General features: G+C 49.4%; 1 protein-coding gene and 1 long non-coding RNA gene across 2 annotated transcripts; one reads left to right on the top strand and one right to left on the bottom strand.

Moving 5' to 3' along the window:
* Positions 1-775: 775 nt before the first annotated feature.
* Positions 776-17,120, bottom strand: SMPDL3B (sphingomyelin phosphodiesterase acid like 3B). Its single transcript, XM_016219623.2, has 8 exons — positions 17,060-17,120; positions 9,665-9,878; positions 9,024-9,121; positions 6,247-6,390; positions 5,036-5,208; positions 3,763-3,943; positions 3,544-3,677; positions 776-1,141 (listed from the first exon to the last, which is right to left on the bottom strand). Exons 1-8 carry the CDS (start codon positions 17,118-17,120, stop codon positions 776-778), a joined length of 1,371 nt encoding a protein of 456 aa, XP_016075109.2.
* Positions 3,513-6,777, top strand: LOC148092361 (uncharacterized). Its single transcript, XR_015715064.1, has 3 exons — positions 3,513-3,617; positions 3,777-3,856; positions 6,551-6,777. It is a non-coding gene; the product is annotated as an uncharacterized LOC148092361 (long non-coding RNA).
* Positions 17,121-22,669: the final 5,549 nt, after the last annotated feature.

Below are 22,669 nucleotides of genomic sequence, written 5' to 3'. Positions count from 1 at the left end.
AATTGCCTTGCTTTGCATTTAAGACCCCTGGAGGTCCATGATGGCGAAAATGGCCAGAGATTAGCGTCCAGGCTAGAACTGCCACCTCTCACGTTGCATTGTTGCGAAACAAAACAGAAAGGCCTAGCCCGGCTGGCGTTGCTCAGCGGTTGAGCATCCACCTAAGATCCGGGAGACGGAGGTTCCATTCCCGGTCAGGGCACATGCCCGGGTTGCGGGCTGGATCCCAAGTAGGGGGCGTGCAGGAGGCAGCTGATCAATGACTCTCCTCATTGATGTTTCTATCCCTCTTTCTCCCTCTCCCTTCCTCTCTCTGAAATCAATACATATTTTAAAAACAAAACAAAAAACCAAAAAGGCCTATTCTGATCCCAGATTGCGGGACTTCGCCAACTAAGTGTGTCTTGACTTTGGGCAATTGTGCGAAGGAGGCCACATCTTCCTCGGGGCTCAATGTACTCCCGTCATCAGTGGAGGAACACTCACTAACTGTGCAAGAGAGTTGCTTTAAACATTATTTACATATTGAAAGGATAATGCACAGAATAAGAGGCACAAGGAGGGGTTTTTTAATATATAAAACGTGAAACTTGGAAGAAATGTGCATGTGGTAGGTAGGGTCTTTGGGCTTCATTTCCTCCTGATCTGGCTGTCCCATCCTCGTTCCCTCTGCGGTCGCCGGGAAAATGGTAAAGTCCAGCCCTGGGTGGGTGACGCTGGCCCCAGTCTACCGGGAGGAAGGCAAACGCAGCTACCCTGCAGGCGGCGCCCGAGGTCACCACGCGAGCAACGCGCTCGCGCTGAGCAGCGCCGCCAGCAGGAGCGCGAGCGCGCGCGTGGGTGCGGCGCCCGAGGCTCGCAGGCAGGCGGCGTAGGCGTCGAAGGCCACTTGGCGCAGCGCGCACACGTGCTCGGCGCGGCAGGCCCGGTCGCAGGCCCGCGTGTCGTAGCTGACGGAATTGTAGACATAGTAGCGCTGCAGCGCGCCCTGGTCGCCGGCGATGCGGCCCAGCGCCGCGTGCATGGAGCGGGCGGCTGCGTCTGGCACCCCGTAGGCCGCGGTCAGGCGGTACTCCAGGTCCCAGCGCGCCTCCCCGTGCGCGTTCGCCTGGCTCAGGTTCACGAAGTAAGTCACCATGTCCTGGAGAGGAAGGCGACCTTGAGCTTCCACCCCCAACCCTGCACCTCGCCTTTGCCCCCAGATTCTATATATCCATAATAATGTCTGTTAATTAATGAGCATTTACTACTTACCAGGTGTGTGTATGACAGACATCCTCTGAGTGAATCTGATGCAGTATCTGTGCTTATTACCCCCATTTCACAGACGAAGAAACTGAGTCCTAAAGAGGTTAATTTTTTCCCCCCAGGGTCCTACAGGTGTTCAGTGGCCAAGGCAGGAGTGGAACCAGGTGGTTTACCCCATGGCTTGAGCATTTTCTGTTCCAGGAAGCTCCCGGAGACACAGAAGATGTTCAGTAAATATTTACAGAATGAATGGATAAAAAGCAACTTAAAAGAGGTAGGATGGAGTGCCTGGCTGAGAGAGGTTATAGAAATGTGGTTGATTGGAGGCCTGGGATACACCCAAGACCCCGAGGACTCGGGTGCACCTTCAGTACTAGAATCTGGAAGGGTTTATCTGTGCAGCACTTTCCACTTAAATTCATGGGCCTGCTTCAGGTCAATAGAGGTGGGGTAAGAGGAACTGCCATGGATGGATGACACTTCCTGCCTCCCATTTTACAGATAAACCAACGGAGGCCCAAGGAGGTCAAAAAGCTCCTGAGCGGTGGAGCCAGGATTCAAACCCAGGTGTGTCTGACTCCCTGTCTGAGAAGGACGTGAGGCAGGTTGGTGGGACCAGGTGCAGCAGGAAGGAGGGAGTCCTGGCCTGTGATTCCTCTCACTAAGGCCCTCTGAGTGCCCATGTGGGCAAGAAGTCATACTCTTAAAAATCCTCAGACCTCTTCTCTATCTCCATTTACTCCAAGAATCAAGGAACTAGGTTATCTTATCTAGTCCGTGGTTTTAAATGGCCTTTCTCAACTCCCAGATTAAATCTCAATAATCACCCCTTCCTGGAACTCCACGTGCCTCCTCCCTCAGCATTTTCACTTGGATGCCATTTAGACATCCTGAAATTAATGGGTCCAAAACCAGATTTATCTTCCCTCCAAAACCTGTTCCTCCTGCAGTGATCCCAGTCAATAGCAGTTTCATCCTTACGGGTTTTCAGACCAAAGCCTTGGAGTCCTCATCGATTCCTCTTTCTCTCACACTCCTCATCCAATCCACTAGCAGATCCTGTCTGCTCTGCCTTCAGAATACATCCAGGATCTGGCCCTTCCCACCACCCAACTGCTACCACCCTGGCGCACAGCAGCATCACGTCTCCTGCTTTTAAAGCCGCCTCCCAATTCATCCTCATGTTTCCGCTCTTGCCCCCCAGCCTGTTCTTTGCACGGCAGAAACGGTGATTTTGCAAATTTTTTAAGTCAGTATGTTTAATTCTTCTGCCCCAAACCTTCCAGATCCAGAGTCCTACTCATGGCCTGCGTGATCTAACCTTGTCCCTCCCACTGTGCCTCCCACTGTGACCACACTGGCCTCCTTGCTCTTCTAACACACCAGGCACATTTCCACCCCAGGGCCTTTCACTTGCTCTTCCTTCACCTTCCCCAGATGCTCACGTGGCTCACTCCCTCAGTTTACTCAGAAGTGAAATGTCATCCTGTCAGTGACACTTCCCTGCCACACACGGGCATGCACACTCCGTAACCATCACCACCTGTCTCTTCACTGTTTTCTTTTCTCCTTAGCACTTATCTCTTGCCATACTTTACTTATTTGTTTATTGGCTCCTGTAAGAAGTCAGCTCTAGGAGAGCAATGATTTTGTTTTTGTTCACTTATGTATCTCCTGAGCTTAGCACAGGGCCAGGCACATGGCAGATAATTAATATATTTTGTTGAATAAATTAAGGAATAATATTTCTTTGTCATTTCAGCAATCACAAGCACATCCCAGGAGGTGAGGGAGTGCTTGATGAGTTAGGGACCTGCTTTGGCTGCAGTGTAATCAGTGTAGAGAAGACAGATACGGGCAATGGGCCTGAGGGCACACTTGAATACCAGGCCAAGGAGATCCATTTTATCTTGGGGACACTGGGGAGCCATGGAAGGTTTTTGAGCAGGAGAGAGATAAGTGCTTTAGCAAGATTAATCCTTTCTGTAGTATGTAGCAGATGAGCTTCAGCAGGGCAGCGCTGGAGGCAGAGAAATCAGGTAGGAGGCCATGACAGTGATCCAGGGCAAAGGGAGACTTAGGGAAAGGAGAAATGACTTGATTTGGTGGCAGGATTTGGTGATAGCACCAAGGGTCTGATCCTGAGCTCTAGAAGGATGGAAGTAACTTGACCTTCCTGAGGTTCGGTGGTCATTAGAGTGTGGATTATCTGAGAAAGAGTTAGGGAGTGTGGTGATACGTTCAGGTCCCTCCCCTCCCTTCTCCTGTAGCCCCAGCAGACCCAGGGCTCCTGACCTGCAGACTCAGTGTGGCTCGGTCATATTCAAACACCCGGATGCCTGGATTATTGGCCCCGTTGACCACTCCAGGTAATGTGGTTTTCCATGGGGTGACTCCAGGTGTAAGGAACATAACACTGATGGGGGCACCTTTCAGGAGAGAGACAATGGGACTGAGAGAGACTGGCGAGAGAAGGAGGGAGGGAGGCTGGCAGGTGCCCTCCAGGCTGAGTACCTGTATCATCATAGAACATCCGAAAGCTGTCGGTGTGGTGGTGCCCGAAGAACTGCCCTGCGATGACTCGATGGTGCTTCTGGACCACCTTCAGGTACTTCTCGTTGAATTCCTCCCTGAACCACGCTTTGTTCCGCGTCTTCTCAAAGAAGCCCGGGGGCACGTGGCCAATGATGTACACCTATGAGCAAGCAGTGCCAGGAGGGGCTCAGAGATGACCTCCCCACCCCTTCATTTCCACCTCTCAAAACCCGCCCATCTCCCCAAAGGCAAGCAGATAGGCTCAGGTGCACCTCCTGTCGAAGCCCTCTGCTTTCCCTCTTCCGGGCGGACTCCAGTGTTCTCTGTACCCAGGATCGAAGGTACACCTGCTTCCCCCCTCTGTGCCTGTGCGCGTGCTGTGCCTGCCACCTGGAGTACCCTTCTCATTTTCACTTCTGTAAATCCTCCTCAGATTTCAAAACCCACTTCAAAGTTCACCTCCCCGTGAAACCGTCCTGATCCTCACAGACTGGTCTTCTCTTGGAGAGCCCGGGCACTGTAATTGAACCTGCCTTGCACGACTGCATCGCACATGCTATGTGTTAATGTGTGATCGCATCTTACATTCCTTGAGTCGCTCAGCTAACGCTACCTGGGCCCTTGGCCGTCACTGCAACGGGTAAAGTGGGGGTGAGGGAGAGACAGTTAGGAGCATGAACTTTGGAGTCAGACTACAGCTTGGACACCATCGGTGTGTCACCTCTCTGAGCCTCAGTTTTTTAATTGGGAATAGCACCTAACTGGTGGAGCTTTGAAAGTTAAATGACATAATCCATAGTGAGGGCCCAGAAGCACCAGCCATGACATCCTGCTGGGATGTGCTGTTGTTCCGTGCAGGGACTCAAGCAAATGAGACACAGGGCCAGTCCTTGGGGAGCCGCCAGCCCAGCAGACTAGACGGACACACCCCAAGGGCAGGGCATCCCCTCGAGGTCTAGCCCACAGTGTGGGCCACAGCGTGGAGTGCGGAGACTGGGGTCCTGGCCTCAGCTCTACCACTAACTGTGTGATGATCATCGCCGCCCCTCGGGAGCCTCACATGTGTAATAGGCTTTGGGGTCCCAGCCTCACAAGCTGTTCTGAGGATGGAAAAAGCCCCCTCCTGGTGCCAGGCTGCTGAAGACCCTCTGTGATGTGGGCATCTGGAGAGAGTGGATGGATTTGTGTGGAGGTGGGAGACTTGTTCAGGAAGTGATTCCAGAGTGGGGGAGGAGAAGGGGGGAGCCCTTACCATTTCCCCAGCTCTGGACGCATTGCTCAGCACGTCTTCCAGCCACTGGAACTGCTGGCCAGGGTCAGCCATGCTGGCCGTCTGCTCGTTGTTGCTATAGTACAGATTGGTGTTGAGGACCACGATTCGCCCAGTCCTCCCAGGCCCCGGCAGCTTCTCAGAATAGAAGGCACCTAGGACATCACCGCCCGGGAAAATGTGAAGGGTTCCTCTGCCTCTGACCAAACACACCTCTGCCCCCTCTCACTTCACTCTCCCACCTTCTCCTTACCTGGGTCCTCCCTCCCCATCTTTCCCATAAGAGGGGCATCATGGGTTAAGACCAAAGACTTTGGAGCCAGGCTGCCTAGGTTCATGTCCTGGCTCTGTCCCTTATTAGCTGTGCAACTCAGGAAAGCTACTTAACTTCTCTGTGTCTCCATTTCCTCATCTGTATAATGGTGATAACAATGACGTGTGTTTGCCCCTCCAGATACACCATCAACCCTTCTCCACAGCTCTCTGTCCCAGGAGCTGATCTATTGAACTAAATCAATGACTTCTGAGCCACAGGCTTCTGGTTGGCCTGACCAATGGGGAGCCTCAGCAGCAGGGAACTGAGGAAAGGGAAGAGAGTAGTCAGGGTTACCTTGGGCTAGCTGTGTCTTGGAATCAGTTGTCCTCAACAAGGTGACTTTTGTCCCCCAGGAAACGTTTGGCAATGTCTAGAGATATTTTTTGTTTATCACAACTGGGGTGTTACTGGCATCTAGTGGGTAGAGGCCAGGGATGCTGCTAAACATCCTACAGTGCACAGAACAGCTCCCACTACAAACACTTATGTTGCCCAAAATGTCAATAGGGACAAGATTGAAAAATCCTGCTTGAGCTGAATTAAAAGTCACTGCCCTTTCCTAGTTTTTTTGCCAACAGTCTAGTAACACCCTGAGGGTAGTGCCTGGCACAGTAAATGCTCAATAAATATTCACTGCTAATCCTCATTAGTGCTATGGGGTTAAGAGCATGGGCACTGGAGTCAGCCTTGGATTTTGCCCCCAAGCCTGCCTCTTCTAAGCTGGGTGACCTTGGCCAAGTGACTTGGTATCTTTAAGCCTCAGTCTCCTTATCCATACAATGGGGATAAAATCAGTACCAATCTCATGGGGATGTTGTGAAGATGAATTAGACCTTGGCATACGATAAGTGCATATAGTAACAAATGGTATTAGTACCTTCTTTGAAGAGAGCAATGGATTCATTACTGAGCCAGGGTCTCCACAGTTCTGCTACCTGATTGTAGATATTGTTGCTCCCTGCTGGGAACTGGTTTTTGGGATGAAAGTCATGATTTCCTAAAGCAGCGTATACTTTAGTATCTGGGAGGGAAAGGAGAAACATAAAAATATGTATGTGGAAGCCCTTGGTGGAGTCAGTCATCTTCAGTTGGCCATTGGCCATCAGAGCCAATGAGGAATGATGAAGGAAAATCCACAGATGAGGAAAATACAGAGCTAAGCTGAAAACTTCATTTTATAGAATCTGGCTGAACTTTGCTCAGACCTGTGAAGGAGGAGCAGTGAGCTCTTGGATCCTGGACCCTAACCCCATTCCCAGCAGAAAGTTTCCTGGGCAGAGAGGAAGCATCGGCTGAGAGGAAAGAAAGCTAGAAGACCTAAATCATCCTCAGATCCATTACAGCTGCTTGGCAATTTAGTGTTCCTTGTTCTTGTCAATTCCAGAGCCAGGAAAGAGGTCAGGTTCACTCTGGGAGGCCTAAGGAGTTTCACTCATTCATGAATCAAGAGTGTGTACTGAGCAGCTAGTTTGTGCCAACCTGTAGACCTTGTACCAGGCACCCAGTCCCAGACCCAGTGCAGTAGGGTTGACAGGTATTGAGTAATGGGAGGTGTGTGGGCTATTGTTACAAAAAAGGAAGAACCACTTGCTGTGGAAGTGTATAACGGGTGGCGGTGAATCAGGGGAGGCCTCCCAGAGGAATTGGCCTGTGAATGAGCCCAGGAAGGGGAGGGGAGGGGAGGCTGTCAGACTCCTTTCCTCCTTATGAGTAGCTTCATTCCTGATTTTATTTTACTACTGTGTCTGGCATGTAGTAGTTGCTCAATAAATATTTGAGGACAAACAAAAACTCCTTTGAGCTCAGGGCAAGGCAGTGCCTTATATGAGCTTGGCTCATCCCAGAGAGTGACCTTGAACCGTTGAGGGAGGCTGGAGCTTCCAGTTCTCAGTTGGGAAAATGTCTCTAACTGACTTTTTATTCTATATAGCCTTCACGTTCTGGAAATGCTGAGAGCTCTGCCAAAGGAGGAGGTTGTAGAAGTAGAATTCCCACCAGGAATTGGTCACAAAGCAGGAAGCTATCAGTGTAGCTGATGGAAAAACCTCACCTAGTTAAAGTAAATGCCAGCAGCCATTAAAGATCCATTTAAGAAAAAACATGAATTCCTGGAATCTCAAGGGCAGACGAGAAGGGAGAGAATCCCCCCCCCCCCCTTTTGCTGCTTCTATGTGCCAGGCATTGTTAGAAGCTCCTTACAAGCTCCATGAGGTCACGACCTGACATCTTGTTCACCGCCAAGTCCCCTATCCCTAGACTTGTGTCTCCCATAATAGATGCTTGATAAATATTTGTTGATTGACTAAATGAGTGAATGGGTTGGCTTATTTAATCCTCACAACAACCCTCTGGGCAGGTACCAGTATTGTCTGTATTTTTCCCAGGGAGAAAAGGGTCTCAATAAGATTACCCAGCTAGAACACAGCAGAGCCTGGACTGGGCCTGGGTCCTTCCAACCAGGATTTGCGTCCCTCCTCCCCTACCACCCCCCTCACCCCATAACCTTGGCCAGTTTACTTGACCAAGGCTCACATTTCTCACAGTAAAGCTGAGATAGTAACAGCACCTCTCTAGAATTATCATGACAATGAATGAGCTAAGACATATTTTGAGAGGTCTGCCTGACACTTAGCACTCAATACATAGATACATATAGTTATTGCTGCTGCTATATTATTTATTATCATTATTCCATATCTGGGCCCTGGGCACCCATGACTGAGACCTTGAGAGGAAGCAGCTATACCAGGACAGCTGGGGCTGGGGGCCTGGGGGCTGCTTTCACAGGTCCCAGCTGGCAGCCTGAGAGCCTGACTCAGCCCCTGATACCTTGTGTTTGGCACAGCTTGCGTTAAAACCATTTTCAAGCCTGGCTGGGCCAGGAGATTGTGGTTCAATTCCCGGTCAGGCCACATGCCCGGGTTGCGGGCTTGATCCCCAGTAGAGGGTGTGCAGGAGGCAGCCAATCTGACTCCCTCATCATTGATGTTTCTATCCCTCTCTCTCCCTCTCCCTTCCTCGCTCTGAAATCAATAAAGATATATTTTTTAAAAATTAAAAAAACAACAACACATTTTTAAGGACCATTAGATGAGGCACGCAGACCCCCTTCTCCCTGTCATATCCCCGGGGCTGCAGCCCTAATCACTCACAGTCCCCGCCAGCTCTCCCAAGCTCTGAAGGAAGGTCTTGGAAGCACCAAGCAATAGCACCTTGGCTGGAAAACAGCATCTCCCAGAGGTCCCAGCAGCTGAGATGGTTTGAGGGCCATGGATGGTAACTCGGGAGCCACAGCAGGACACAGGCTGTGTACGAGCCCACACGAGACTTACCCAGGGAAGATGCCTGTGTATAACTGTAGATGCCTTGAGAAGGGGCTGTGAGTCTGGTGTGAGGGCAGAAGGCAGTGAAATGTCAGGCATTTCCATGAACAGGTTCTGGTGCATCCACAGGCCAGTGAGCTCTCATGTTCCTTGCAAGGTTGTTGGAAGGTAAGGAATGATGGCCGTGAAGTGTCTGGCGTGGGACTCTACCACAGCCATCATAGTCAATGAATGAAGGCCCTTCCTCTGCACCTTGCTGCTATTGTCCCATGGTGCCAGGCACCAGCTGGGGTTCAGGAACTGCTGGGGGGAACCGACAGCAGGGTCTTACCTGGAAAGACCTCTCTGATGAGCTTGGTCAGGCGTTCCACAATCTCCAGCACAGCCGCCTCTCCCAGCCTCTCGTTGGGCACATGAGGCGTGTCATCACTGCAAAACACCACCAAGCTAGTTTGGTGTGGGCGGCTCAGGATGGGCAAAGAGAAAAGGGGTGGGGTGGGGGCTCTGCTGTGAGAAAAGAGGCTGTGGAACTGAGAGGTGTGGCCAGGCTGAAGCTGGGGGGTCACACAAGACAGTGTTCAAACCCGGGCTCTGCCACTGACCTGCTGTGGGTCCCTGGGCTAGTAATTTAACCTCTCTGAGTGCCCATGAGCTCATCTGTAAAACAGGAATAATGAGACGTACCCTCCCATCCCTGCATCGGGATCTCTAGGGCTGCAGTCCCTAAGTCCCAGTGGGAGTGGCTGCAATATTCATCCCCCAACTTGAAACTGGGGAGTTTTCCACGTGCCCAGATGTGCCATGACCTTCTCCCCAGCCTCAGTGAGAGCTGGAGACACGGAGGGGAGGAATCAGCCACGCCCGGGGGCCCTCTGAGCTTCAAGTGAGGAAGGGGATAGTGCAGGAAGGTGCCAGGCAGCAGGTAGCACCCAGCAGAACCCGGCGGAGGGTAGCTGTTGTGACGGCTCTCACCCTGTCCAGAGGATGAAGTCGGGCTCGGGCTCGATCTCCTTCATGGTGTAGATGGAGGAGTTGATGAGGGCCCAGGGGGAATCACAGAGGTAGTCACCCCAGGGGCCCGAGTTGGGCACCGGCTGGGAGCCTGCTGATGGGCAAACCTGGAGGGGGTCTGCGGATACCTTGTAGTCAGGGTCAAGGTGAAGGTCAGAGACGTGCCAGAACTTTCCTGCCGGGGAAAGGAGACCCTCCTCAGTGCTGGGCCCTCCCTGAGCCGGATGGGGAGGCAGTGGGCCGGAGCAGGGGAGGTTGTGCATGTGAAAGGGTCCAGAGAAAATCGGCCATGGGACTTGCCCAGGGAGGCATCGAGTGGAGCAGAGCACAGGCTTAGCTCTGTCCCCGACCTGGGACCTTTGACAAGGCCCTCTCCATCTCCCCACCTCGGAGTTCCCAGCAGCAGTATGAGGAATTGAGCTGAGGAGTGACCCTCAAGACGTCTTTGGGAGTTCTAAGCAAAATGCTTGTCTTAAAGCAAAGGTGGGAGAGAGGCAGGGTAAGCACCCAGGCTACGGAGCCGCATACTGACATCGTTGTAATAATCTGGTTATTATTTAACTGGAAAGGAGTAAAGGGAAGACTAGATAATATAGGCATGCCATTTATACAGCTTTGCTAGAGACCTGTAATTTAACACTCTCCGTCTGTTCCCCGCTGATCCATGGGGGAGGGGACTGGACAAAGGCAGCTTGGACACATGCCCAGGAAGGTCTGGGTGACGTGGGAAGGTGCTTACCTGTCAGTCACACCTGGGAACAAGTCAGTGGCCAGAATAGGTGTGGCCACTGCAAGGGCTCTAAACTTGAATATTTAAACTCCTAGACAAAGGGAGTTCACTCTCTTGGTTTTTACTCTCGAGCTTTCTTGGGACTCCTGTTGCAGGGGGTGCCTTCCCCTGCATTCGCCCACGTGGCTCACGGCCATGTGGACTCCGCACAATGGACTAATGGACTTTAATTAGCCTGATGCTGACCTGGGCCCAGCTGCAATATAGAATGGAAGCTCTGGACACTGGCCCTGCTTTTGGCTGTACTAGAACCCCAGCTGCACCTTTTTCAGAACTGGGTCACATCTCATTCTCCCGTGGGGGCTTCTGAAAATGCTTATTTCAATGGTACCCAAGAACCCCACTCCCACGAGCGACAGGGAAATCTGGCCTATTAATATCTCTGTCAACAATACTAGCTGTGTGACCTTGGGCAAGTTGCTTCACCTCTCTGAGCCCATAATTAGAGCCAGATCTAATCATACCCCAGGGAAATACAAACAAAAGTCTGAAGAAGGCTTACACACCAAATGCGTTGTAAGATCTTGCTAATTAATACCACCAAAACCCTGGGGGAGAGGTGTGGAAGTAGAATTTAAGAATGCTAGACCAGAAAAGAAGGAACATAATTTCAGATTGGGCTGGATCCCTCCTGTGGGTGTACTCAGTGAGTCTGGATGCAGGGTGGCAGCTCGGGCAGCTGGGAGTGGTCCTGTTTACTGAAGAGGTTGACTGAACCTGGTCTCAGCTCCAAACCAAGGGAGGCTGAAATGCCAGCATTCTCTTGGTGTAACAGAGAGAAGGGAAGCCAAAGAAACAGGCCACACGGAGTGGACTCATCATCTGCGCCCAGTACCAAGCCTGACATAAGTAGTTCCAACGATGTTTATTGAAGAGGGTTGAACAGGTTTGGCCTCTGCCCAAAATCCTGTGTTTCTGGCTAAAACGAGGGTGAGGCCTGGGATTTCCTCACCCTCCACCATTGCTGTCACTTCCGCCTCCATTTCCTGTGTCTCTCAGGGCCAACAGTCAGGACCTGCTCAGCCTCAGGAAACTGGGCCTGGGCCTGGCCTTCCTGCTTCTGTTGCCTTCAGGGTTAGAGAGCAGGGTGCCACCCAAGCCACATTCAGGGACATTCAGGGTGGCCCAGGACAGGCTGGAAGTTAAAGTCTGGCCCCTGATCCTCAGTTCTTGACTTTTCCTCCCAGGTGCTTTAGAGCTTTTGCCCACCTCTTTGGATCTAAACCTGGTCTCAGGAAAGAAGCAGAAACTTGTTCATACTAAGGTGCAAATGACTGACAAAACAAATCTCTATCCCTCCCATGGTCATTATACAGTCACCCTCCCACGGTGCTGGAGGTGTTATTCATCATTATCCCCATTTTGCAAATAAGAAAATGAAGCTTCAGAGGTCAGCAATGCAGTGCAGCAGTTACTCTGAATTTGGTCCCTGGGAGGTTCTGCAAGTCACCCTTTTACCACAGGAGGGAGATGGGACCTAAGGAAGTGACTGTGTCCTTCCCCTGTTTGCCCCAGCGTCCCCTCAGCTGTTGTCCTCTGCAGGTAAGGTGCAGGTCCAGGGGCAGGACATATGAAGCAGAACAAAGTGAAGACAGATCCTGTCTCCTGGCCACAGTGCACCCTCTAGTTTTAATATTGAGAGCTCAGCTCTGCCCACTGTCCCTGGGCAGGCAACACAGTCTGCTGCTCTCCTCCTCCTTCATCAAAGGGGTTACGGGGCCCCCTTGTCCACTGGGGATGACAGACACAGGGCCCAGGGCCTAGTAGCTTTGTAAGGCCCGTGGAAATGTCTGAGACCAGGAAAAAAATGCATTGGCTCCAAAGTTTAAGTGGGAAAAGCCAATGCCATCAAAATCAAGAAATCATTTCAAAAGCAAAGCAAATATTAAAAATTTGATTAAAAGTCATATAATTTGAGCTCCTTTTACTATAATTTGTGATGGGGTTGGGAAGACTCACAAAAATAATTTCTAGAGCCCAAGATGATCTTAAACTGGCCAAAAGTGAGTTTGCTTATGGTCAGAGACAAGAAAAGGAATGCAGGAAGACACCTGCCATTTATTTGGCACCTACAGAATGCCAGATGCTGTGACAAGCACTCTACCCATGCAGCCTCAGGACAAAATTATGAAATACATTCTATTATGGGACTCATTTTACAGATGAGGAAACTGAGCTAGTTAGCAGCAGATGTGTGATTCACATCAAGTCAGGACAGAAATGACCATGGTGCACTTTACTCTGCCACTAGCTACCAGTGTGATCTTGGATATTTAAAAAATGGTTCCTTAAACTTTTACAGAGCTTTACCAAGTATGTGCGTGACGTTACTTAGCTATCACATTTAATCTCTCATCTGCTGATATCCCTGTTTTATAGACAGTGAAATAGAGACTTGAGGTCACATAGATATTAAAAGGTAAGACAGGTTTTCTGACTTGAGGCAGTGGGTTGTTTTTGAAAGGGCATGAATGAAACTTGAAATTAGGAAAGTCTTGTTTTGAATCCTGGTTCCCCCACACAGGCAGAGGCAGCTTGAACAAGAAATTTCCTCAGCCGAGCCTCAGTTTCCTTATCTGTAAAAACAGGGATGTCAATAGCAAAAGGGTGGCTGTGTGGATGGAAAGGAAAGATCTCATGTGTCTGTTATGGTGTATAACCCACACCATCAAACGATCTTGGCTCCTGTTTCCGTCCTTTGCTTTTGATGCTAAGCAATAACCCCAAACACTTCCATTGCTATTCCTCCTGTGTAAACTAAGGCCCGCCAAAACACAGAGGGTTCACTTGTGAAATCCAGCATTTACTGAGCCCTTGCATTAACTACATGGGTTGCCCTTTCCCCACAGCAGCTGCATGAGGTAGGCTTAACGTTCTTGAGGGAAATGTTTTCCTACCATGCTGACCCACACTGAAAAAGCGTGTCTGTTTTTGTCCAGTTAGAAGCTGAAGGATAACAGTGTTGTATAGGGGGTGTGTGTGTGGGAAGAAATAAGGAACAACAAGTTGGTGTCGCACGCAAGCTCTTGGCTAGGGGAGATAGAGGTAGAAACCCCAAGTTTTATGCAAAGCAGGGATGACTGCTATCTGACTGGTTGTCCCAAAGTTCTCTTGCACTTCAGGAAGAGACTCAGATTCTGTAAAAACTTACAGGTGCTGTGGAATTCTTTTTAAATTTAATTTTGTTTTAAAATTATACACGTATACATTCCAGAAATCTGGAGAAAAGAGAGAAAAAAAAAGTACCTATAAAACCCATTATCCCAAGAGAACACATCAAACGGCATAATGCATAAGGCAGCCGAGTGTTGTGAACGTTAATAAACAGAAACCTCATTTAAATTGGAGCTGGGAGGGCCTGCAGGGGGCGCTCTCACACCCTGACACTCGCGGTCAATTACCCAAAACCGGAAGAGACTGACTTTCCATCTCCATCAGGTGTTTCTCTGCCGGCAACTCCGGCAGGAGGGAGGATCTTTTTCTTGCCTGGCAACCACTGAGCCAATGAAAGACTGTTACAGCTCAGCCAATGAAAAGCCACTGCACTTGGCACTACCCGTTTCCTCCAATGGGCTCCTTGCTTACAACAGCCCCTGTGAAATCCTTTCTTCGAGAAAAAAATCCTGCGTGTCTTTTGTTCTCTGGACTTACTGTAGTTCTCCATTAGGCCACACGTCCCGAATTGTAATTCTTTGTTGTTCCTGAATAAAACCACTTTGCTGGACAAATATCTGGCTTCCTATTTGTTTGAGGTCAATAGTATAGGCTTGGCCCTGCCACTTCCTGGCTGTGGACCCTTGGGCAAGTGCCGGGTCCCTCTGAGTCTCCTTTTCCTCGTCTGCAAAACGGTTAGTATGGCAATAGAAACCACTTTACAGGGACTAGGAAAATCAAAGGTTTTTTTTATTTCATGTCTCAAATAGACTTTAAAAAGAGGCTGCATGAAGCCCTAGCTGATTTGGCTCAGTGGCTAGAGCATTGGCCCATGGATTGAAGGGTCCTGGGTTTGAGTCCCAGGTTTGAACCCTGACACATTGGTGTTTCTCTTTCTCCCTTCCACTCTCTGAAAAGCAATGGGAAAAATCCTTGGGTGAGGGAAAACATTTTTTTTTTTTTAAAAAGAGCATATATCAAGCACCTAGCACAAGCATGGCCGGTCATAACTGCTCAATAAACAAAGGTTAGCTCAATAAACACGGGAGAGAGATAGAAACATCAATGATGAGAGAGAGTCATCGGTCTGCTGCTTTCTGCACCCCCCCCACTGGGGATGGGGCCCACAACCCGGGCATGTGCCCTGACCGGGAATCGAACCCCGATCTCCTGGATCCTAGGTCGATGCTCAACCCCTGAGCCACGCCCAGCCAGGCTTACATAGCATTATTTTAAAACAGCTTGAAATTGTACTGCTTGAGTTCAGGTCCAGGCTCAGGCATTAACTAGATGTGTAACCTTGGGTTAGTTACTTAACTTCTCTAAGGCTCAGTTTCCTTGATAATCCCTACTTCACAAGGCTGTTGTGAGTGTATTATGCAAAAATTTCAGCAGTGTGTGGCACAGAAGTACTTAATAAATGTTGCTTATTGTTTTCAATTTTGCTATAGTGTCTTGAATCTGTTCCACCAGGAGGTTTTACCATAATCTATTGAGCTATCCCATTCCTGTTACCATTTCTCATTAGTATCACAAACAGGGAGAAGAGATTCCTTTTCACCACTAAGACCCTGGCCTGGGGGGTTGCCCATTGGCATTTGGGTTTCTAAGAAAACATATTTAAAAGTGAAAGTGAGGGAGTGGAAGAGTCTTCCAGTCATTCCAAGCCTCCAGTCAGACTGGCAGGGATCTGATTTCCCAGAGGGGAGCCAGGTGTCTGCCTCCAGTGGAAGGAAGACCGCCACCCCCAGCCTTCTCCCAAGCCGATTGTCTTCACAGGGAATGATACATCCTCTGAGGGCTTGTCCCAGAGATATTTCCATCTTCAAGTCACAGCTTTTGGATCTGAGTCCTTCCCAGGCATTTTAGTCTGGTCTCCTGCCCCCACCTCCCATCTCCTCCTCACTGGCCTCTGAGATGCCCGGCCACATTGGCAGAGTGCTTTGTCAAGTCTCCCAGCTGCTCCTGGGTAGGGCCTGAGGAAGTGAATGACCGAATGACTAGGGACAAGCAATAAGCAGAACCCTAAGCCAGTCCTTCCCCTCTCAGCCTCAATTCAATTTCTGCAGCTGTGGAAAGGGTGTTGGATCACCTCTAAAGTTTCATTCAAAAGACTCCAGAGGGGCAGTCAAGAATCCTAAGAAAACTGCAGGTCCAGCCCTCCCACTGACTCCCATCTAACTGCATGGAAACCTAACCCTCTAACAGGCATCTCTGAGCCACCCTGGAGTCCTCCTCTCTCACACCTGCCATCGGTGAATAGTCTAGTTCAGAATCAGACCACCTCCCACCACCTCCGATCCTACACCCCAGGCCGAGCGGCCATCCTCTCTCACTGGATGATGGCAGTCGTCTCCCCCCTGGTTTGGTGGCCTTTCCTTTACTAGGGTGATCAACCGTCCCAGATTGCCCAGGACAGCAGGAGTGTCCAAGGCAGCAAACTTTAAGTGCTAAAATTAGGAGAGTCTCAGGCAAACCAACATAAGTTGGATCCCCTGCCTTTATATATTGCATTACAGTCTCTTCTCAGTACAACAGCCCGAGGTTCTTTTTCAATGTTTACATGTCAGATCACATCACTGCTCCGCCTAAAACCATCTAATGATGACCCATTTCACTCTTGACTCCTTAAATTGTCTACAAGTTTATACATGAGCTGGTGCCAGCCCCCACCCCCACCCCCACCCCCGTGGTTCCCTGACCTCATCTCTCCCGCCCCCTTGCCCACTCCGCTCCAGCCGTGCTGGCTTCCTTGCTGGTCCTCACACATCACCTGTGCTTCCAGCTCAGGGCCTGTGCACTGACCATCCTCTCTTACTGGAATGTTCTCCAGACGTCCACATGGCTCTTTCCCTCACTGCTCCAATGTCACTTATTAGACAGCTCTTCTCTGGCCACCCCACAAACACCCCCTCCCGACCCTCCCTTGATTCTGCTTTATTATTTCCCACAACACTTGCTATCTCCTAGACTACTAAGCATTTACATGTGTCTTTTGGGTTGTTTCTTCCTGGTGAAGGGATGCTTCAGGGACTAGGGCTTTGCTTGTTTTCCTTCATTTTCTGATTCCTGGAATAGCTCATGGTACATGGCAGGCTCTCAGCCAGTATTTGTCCAGTGAATTCACAAATCTTCCGCCCACCTTCTCCCTCTACCAGCTGGCTGGCTCTTATGTCTCAACACCTCTTAGCAAAGTCAGTGTCCCTCCCCTGGCCAGCTGTCGCCTCCACTTACAATCTTCAAGGTCAAACAATACACCTACCACCTGCTAACTCTCTCACCTGCTTCCCTGCCCAGCTCCCTGCCTTGCTATTTTTAGCAGCACTTCCAGCTTTCTGTGAGCAGCTTCCAGCAACCTGGATCCTGAGTTCCTAATACAAAACAAAGACATCACAGGCATTTGCAGCGCCTACCTGGTCCAGCCCTCGCCACTCGCCAGTGGGCCAGGAAAATCAGCAGTTTGAGCAGCTTCATCCTTGGGGCTCGAGTCACAGGGGACAGGTTCTTCAGGAGCTATTTTTCACACCACAGGCTTCCTAACTAGGTCTTGGTGGCCACTTGCCTGAGCAGAGCTTTCTGTCGTGTTACTTGGTGTTCCCAGTCATCCAAGGCATCTGGCTCCTCTGGCTTTTCCTCCTTCGTCCAGCAGGGTGTGAGCTGGGTTTGCCTGGGGCGATACACCAGCCAGGCCTTTGGACTCTGAAGTAGAAAGTAACAGCTGTCCCACCAGCTCCTTAGCGCCTGTCAGCCAGCAATTGGACTCTCAAGGGAACTCACCCAACCCCGGCCACTGAGAGGCAGATGTCATAAACTCTCATCGTTTTTATGTGCCTCACTCAGCACAAAGAACAAATCTGCATAACATGGCCTGGCTTTGCCATCAAAGGAACTTAACTGCTAGTTGGGGATGTAGCTACTCAGTCACAAATGAACCAAGACTAAGAGTCATCCATTCATTCATGCTGGGAACTCTGTTCCAGGGAGATGGAGGGGACCCAGGGCAGTCCCTGCCCTCAGGATGGAGAGGTAAACCCAGGACTGCATTTCAGCACGTTAGATGGCTTGACAAGCCCAGAGGAGGGATCTGAAGCAGACTGAGACAGTGACCTGGGCTTAATCCCTTATTATTGAAAGTGTCTGGGAGGGAGGTTGGGGGGGATGGGTGAAAAAAGGTGAAGGGATTAAGAAGTACAAATTGGTTATAGAACAGTCACGGGATGTAAAGTATAGCATAAGGATATAGTCAATAATATTCTAATAACTGTGTATGGTGTCAGATGGGAACGAGATTTATCTGGATGATCACTTAGTAAGTTATATAATGCCTAATCGCTGCGGTGTACACCTGAGTCTAATATAATATTGTATATCAACTGTAATTGAAAAATAAAAAACGATTTAAATTTTAAAAAAAGAAACTGTCAAACATAAATAAAAGCAAAGAATTGTGTAACGAACCCCAGAGCACCCATCCTCTAGCTACAGTAATTTTGAATTTACAGCCAATCTTACTTTATCTACAACCCTCACTCCCAACCCTGTTGGGTTATTTTAAAGCAAATTCCAGAGATCATATCATTTGCCAATAAACACTTTAGTATATATGTCACTAAAAGATAAGGATTCTTTTTTTCCTAACACAATGATAATACCATTACCAGGTCTAAAAAAATAATAGTAATTCCTATCACCTGGTAGATGTGTGGTGAATGTTTACATTTCCCAGATGATCTCATCATTATTTTTAAAGCTGATTTATTCAACTCGGGATCCAAACCAGATCCACACATTGCATTTGGTTGGTGTGTCTCTTAAGTCTCTCTTAATTTGTAGACCTTTCCCCCCGCTGCCTTTTTTCTTTGCTCTTTGTCAGTGGAACCAGGTACTTTGTCCTATGAAATTTCCCACATTCATTGGAAGATTTGGCTGATTGCTTCTTGGTGGTGCCATTTAACATGTTCCTCTGTTCCCCATATTTCCTGTAAATCGGTAGTTAGATCTAGAGGTTTGATGACATACAGATTTGATTTTTATTTATTTTTTGTCAAGAAGACTTCTCAGGTGGTCTTGTGTCCTTCCTGTTACATTGCCGCACAAGGCATGTACTTGTATGGTTTGTCTTAATGTACACGTAGGAGTTACCTAGAAGAAGAGGGAAATGGGGAGGAGGGTGTCCTAAGTAGAAGGAGTGACCTCTGCTAAGACAGAGATGCTGAAACATCCCAGAGAGCTATGTGGGGTGATATTGGGGCTTGGGGTTCTGAGCCAGGGAAGCAGGCAGAAGCCAGGCCATGCTCAGTTGTTCAGCTGAGAGCTGTGGAGAACCATGGAAGAATCTTTTTTTTTTTTTTTTTTAATCTTTATTGTTGAGAGTATTACAGATGTCCCCTTTTTTCCCCCTTTGCCTCTATCCACCTGGTTCCTACCCTGCCCCAGTCCTTCAACACCCTGGTGTCTGTGTCCAGGGGCAATGCATATATGCATATAAGTTCTTTGGTTAATCTCGTCCCACTCCACACCCCCCACACCCACTTCCCTTTGAGATTGCCATGGAAGAATCTTAACTGGGGGAGAGACACAACCCAATTAGCACCTTAGAAAGACTGCACTGTGGAAGATGGGCTTTTGGGGAGACCAGAAAGAAAGCTAATGCAGAGAAGTCCTTGTAAAAAGTGGTAAGGGTCTGGCCTGGCCAGTGTGGCTCAGTTAGTTGAGCATTGCCCCATGTACCGAGAGGTCACTGGTTCCATTCCTGGGCAGGGCACATGCCCGGGATGGGGGCGTGTAGGAGACAGCCAATCGATGTTTCTCTCCCTCTCCCTTCCTCTTTCTCTAAACTCAATAAAAACGTATCTTTAAAAAAAAAAGCGGTGAGGGTCTACTTTAGGAAACTAGTAACTGTTAGTAGGGAGAAACTAAATAGACTGGGCCTGAGGAATTGGTTGAAGTGTTAATTTGTGTTCTCACTGTGTTTTTTTAAACCCTGCTCTAAGCAGGTAGCAAAGATCCCTTCCCTTGGCAGGGGATGTGGCCAGGGGGAAGGCTGAGGCCTCTTGAAGAAGCCACCTCCATGCTTTTGTCCTCTGACCTCCTAGAGGGGACAGTGGAGGGGCAGGGTTGGGGAAGCATCTATAAGAGAGGGGAGCTTAGCCCAGCCAGGGCAGCAGACAGAAGTTACTGGGTTCCGAACGTGTCCCGGCTGTCTTCGGGAGGGAGATATGAAGTCCCTGAACATTTACTTAGGCTCAATAAATATTGAATGTCTGTTAGCTTCTGGGCTCTGGGGACACCATGATGAGCAAAAGAGTCTGCTCTCGTGGAGCTTACATTCAGCACATTACACGGAGAAATCAACAAGGCTCCCAGCCTGGCCAGGCCCCCGGGCCAGAGTTGCAGCAGAACCTCCAGCCCCTCAGAACTGAACAAACTTAGTCGAGGAGTAAATCAGCAGGGCTCACAAGCAACTAAAGACTAAAGCCCTGTCCATATTCTGGGCCCTGAGTCACCCCAAGAAGGAAGGCATCAAAATAACCGCCAGGACTGAGTTTCCTGCCAGTTCAGAGGACAACGGCTCAGAGACCTAACTGCTGTTGATTTAACAAAAATAAGGCAGTGTGACATTTCTTGCACCTGAACCTATGGCCTGATTCATAACTGCTGAACGGTATCTAGGGCACATCGAGGTACGCTTGGAAGGTATCCCAGGGGACTGGTGGGAAGGAGGACAGGCAAGAAGTCTAGGGCAGGCGACTCCCCAAGGGCTGAGCATGACTTTGGCAATGACTAGGCTAGAAATTGGAACAAGGGGGAGACATCCAAGGAGCTTAGGTGCTCTTTGTAAATACATTGAGGGGTGCTAGAGTCCCACTCAGCTTTTGGTTGAATGCAAAGACTTCTTTTATATCCCAGCTTTTTGGTCAGTGTCCCCAGAAAGCCCCCCATCACCATCACTATCACCACTACTAACCCACAAGGCATAGTCTGTGCAAGTAGAAAAAGGCACCCCTCTAGGCCTTTGTGTGGGTTAGAAAAAGATGCCTCCATCCCAGACAGACACAGCCAGGGCTCAGAGTGGAGCCAGGGGGGATTTCAGTCCCCACTCGGCCCTCTGCCAGAATTTTGCTACCTAAATGACTGGCTTCTTCCTGGGTCCAGCCTGACCAGCTGAACCCATCTGTACTGGGTTTACTGGAAGAGGTAAGTGAGGCAGAGAAATCCGAATGGTTGGGACTTTAAGTACAAACCAGCTCCTTTTCTTCAAATTGCATTTATTTGACTCTTGGCAATTGTAAAATCCAGAAAATCCCCGTCACTCTTAGAGAAAAGCATGTTGTATAAAAGCTGTAAGAGGCAAGAATTCTTCATGATTTTGCTGTAGCCCTTTCAGGCCTATCACCTCAGTAGTCATATGAAACAAACACCTTGGCAACAAAGCCCTGGGGAGTGTGGGCGATAGCCCTCAAGTACCAGTGACCTTTGCCCATTCCTAGCCTCAGAGCCTCTGGGAGGCTGCTGCTGTGGTTGCCGTGGGGCTCAAGTCCACAAAGGGCTTAGTCCAAGAAGGTCAGGAATGGGCCACAACAGAATCCATGAATGCTGACATCTAGTCCAGTCACTCTAAAGCAAAGCCACATTGCTCTTCTGCTTTTGAAAATTCATTCACTCATTCAACACGTTTTTTTAAATCCTTACTCAAGGATATGTCTCTTTATTGATTTTTAGAGAAAGAGGAGGGGAGAAAGAGAAACACCAATGTGAGAGAGAAACATTGATCAGCCACCTCCTGCACACCCCCCATCCCGATCAAGCCCTAAACCTAGGTAGGTGCCCTGACCTGGATTTGAACCTGCCACCTTTTGGTGTAGGGGACACCGCTCCAACTAACTGAGCCACTTGGCCAGGGCTACCAGAATGTTTTTAAAGGGTGATTTCTCCTCCTTTCAGTCTTGCTGTGGGTTTCCCTGATAGTAGCCTACACTGAGAGGGAAATGGAAGATTTCTTGGAAATCACTGTGACTAGAAGATTGCCACTTGGCAAAACTAAACCTTGAGAGATGAATTCATTAACACATACTTGGTAAGTACCAATTATTTTAGCACTGGCTGAGAATGGAACCCTCTGTTCAATTTATCAGATTGTCAGAGCCCAGGGATCATGTTTACCTTATTTACTTGCCACTGAATCCCAGTGGCCAGCAGAGCTTAATCCAAAAGAGGAACCAATGAATATTTTAAATAAGTAAATGGGAAGGGGATGTCTAACAACCTAGGGGTGTTTAGAGCAAGGAACTAATTGCCGTGTTCCTCTCTCTACAGAAGGAACACACCATGTTACATTTAGAAAAACTGAAGAAACAGGATGCGAGCAGGATTAGACGGGGGGGGGGGGGGGGGGGGACAGGGGAGGGGAGCGCAATCCTCAGATTTTTCGGAAGGCCATCGGCGGGGGTGGGGGTGGGGGTGGGGGTGTAGATTTCTTAAAGCTTCCCTGAGGAGAATCAGGAACAGGGGGTGGCAATACAAGGAGGGAATTTGGCTGGTTATGCTAAAGATTTAGCAACCCCAGGAGGTGCTGCGAAAGGAGTACTGTGAGTTCCCGGAGCGCGCAGATCCCTGGCGACCACGGGGCGGAGACTCCGAAGCAGGAATCCCACGATTGAGCTTTAAATTAAGGCTGTGTGTGATTGGTGGAAATTTGGCGGGAACAGGGAAAACGCTATCGAAGGAAGTGACGTCAGGTATCATTAATTGACGGGGGTGGGATTATTGGTCCTGAGTTGCGGAATTATTATAGGATTGGTTGTATTGACACCTTCAGCATCTCGCGCATCCTCGCTACCTTTTGCACGGCGTGGTTACCCTCAGTAAAGATGGCCGCAGAGGCTTCCTGCCCTACTTGGAGTAAAGTGCGTGTCTTCCGGAGCGTGGCCAGCTAAGACCGGAAAAAGCGTAAGACTCGCGAGCATTGATTGGCTGTAGCGAGTAGCGTTATGGACACTGATTGGCTCCGCCTTTCGCGGGAA

Source organism: Miniopterus natalensis, chromosome 9, assembly GCF_054644295.1.
Source record: "Miniopterus natalensis isolate mMinNat1 chromosome 9, mMinNat1.hap1, whole genome shotgun sequence".
In the NCBI taxonomy this organism is placed as follows: Eukaryota; Metazoa; Chordata; class Mammalia; order Chiroptera; family Miniopteridae; genus Miniopterus; species Miniopterus natalensis.
Note: the sequence above shows the minus strand (reverse complement) of the source record. Positions and strands in the feature narration are given on the sequence as shown.

What these genes read in the sequence shown, in the direction of transcription:
- SMPDL3B (XM_016219623.2), bottom strand. Translation starts at nt 17,120, where the DNA reads ATGAAGCTGCTCAAACTGCTGATTTTCCTGGCCCACTGGCGAGTGGCG. An exon ending in AGTGGCGAGGGCTGGACCAG is followed by an intron (nt 9,879 to 17,059) that starts GTAGGCGCTGCA and finishes TTTCCCCGGCAG; the next exon opens with GAAAGTTCTGGCACGTCTCT. An exon ending in GACTTCATCCTCTGGACAGG is followed by an intron (nt 9,122 to 9,664) that starts GTGAGAGCCGTC and finishes GGTGTTTTGCAG; the next exon opens with TGATGACACGCCTCATGTGC.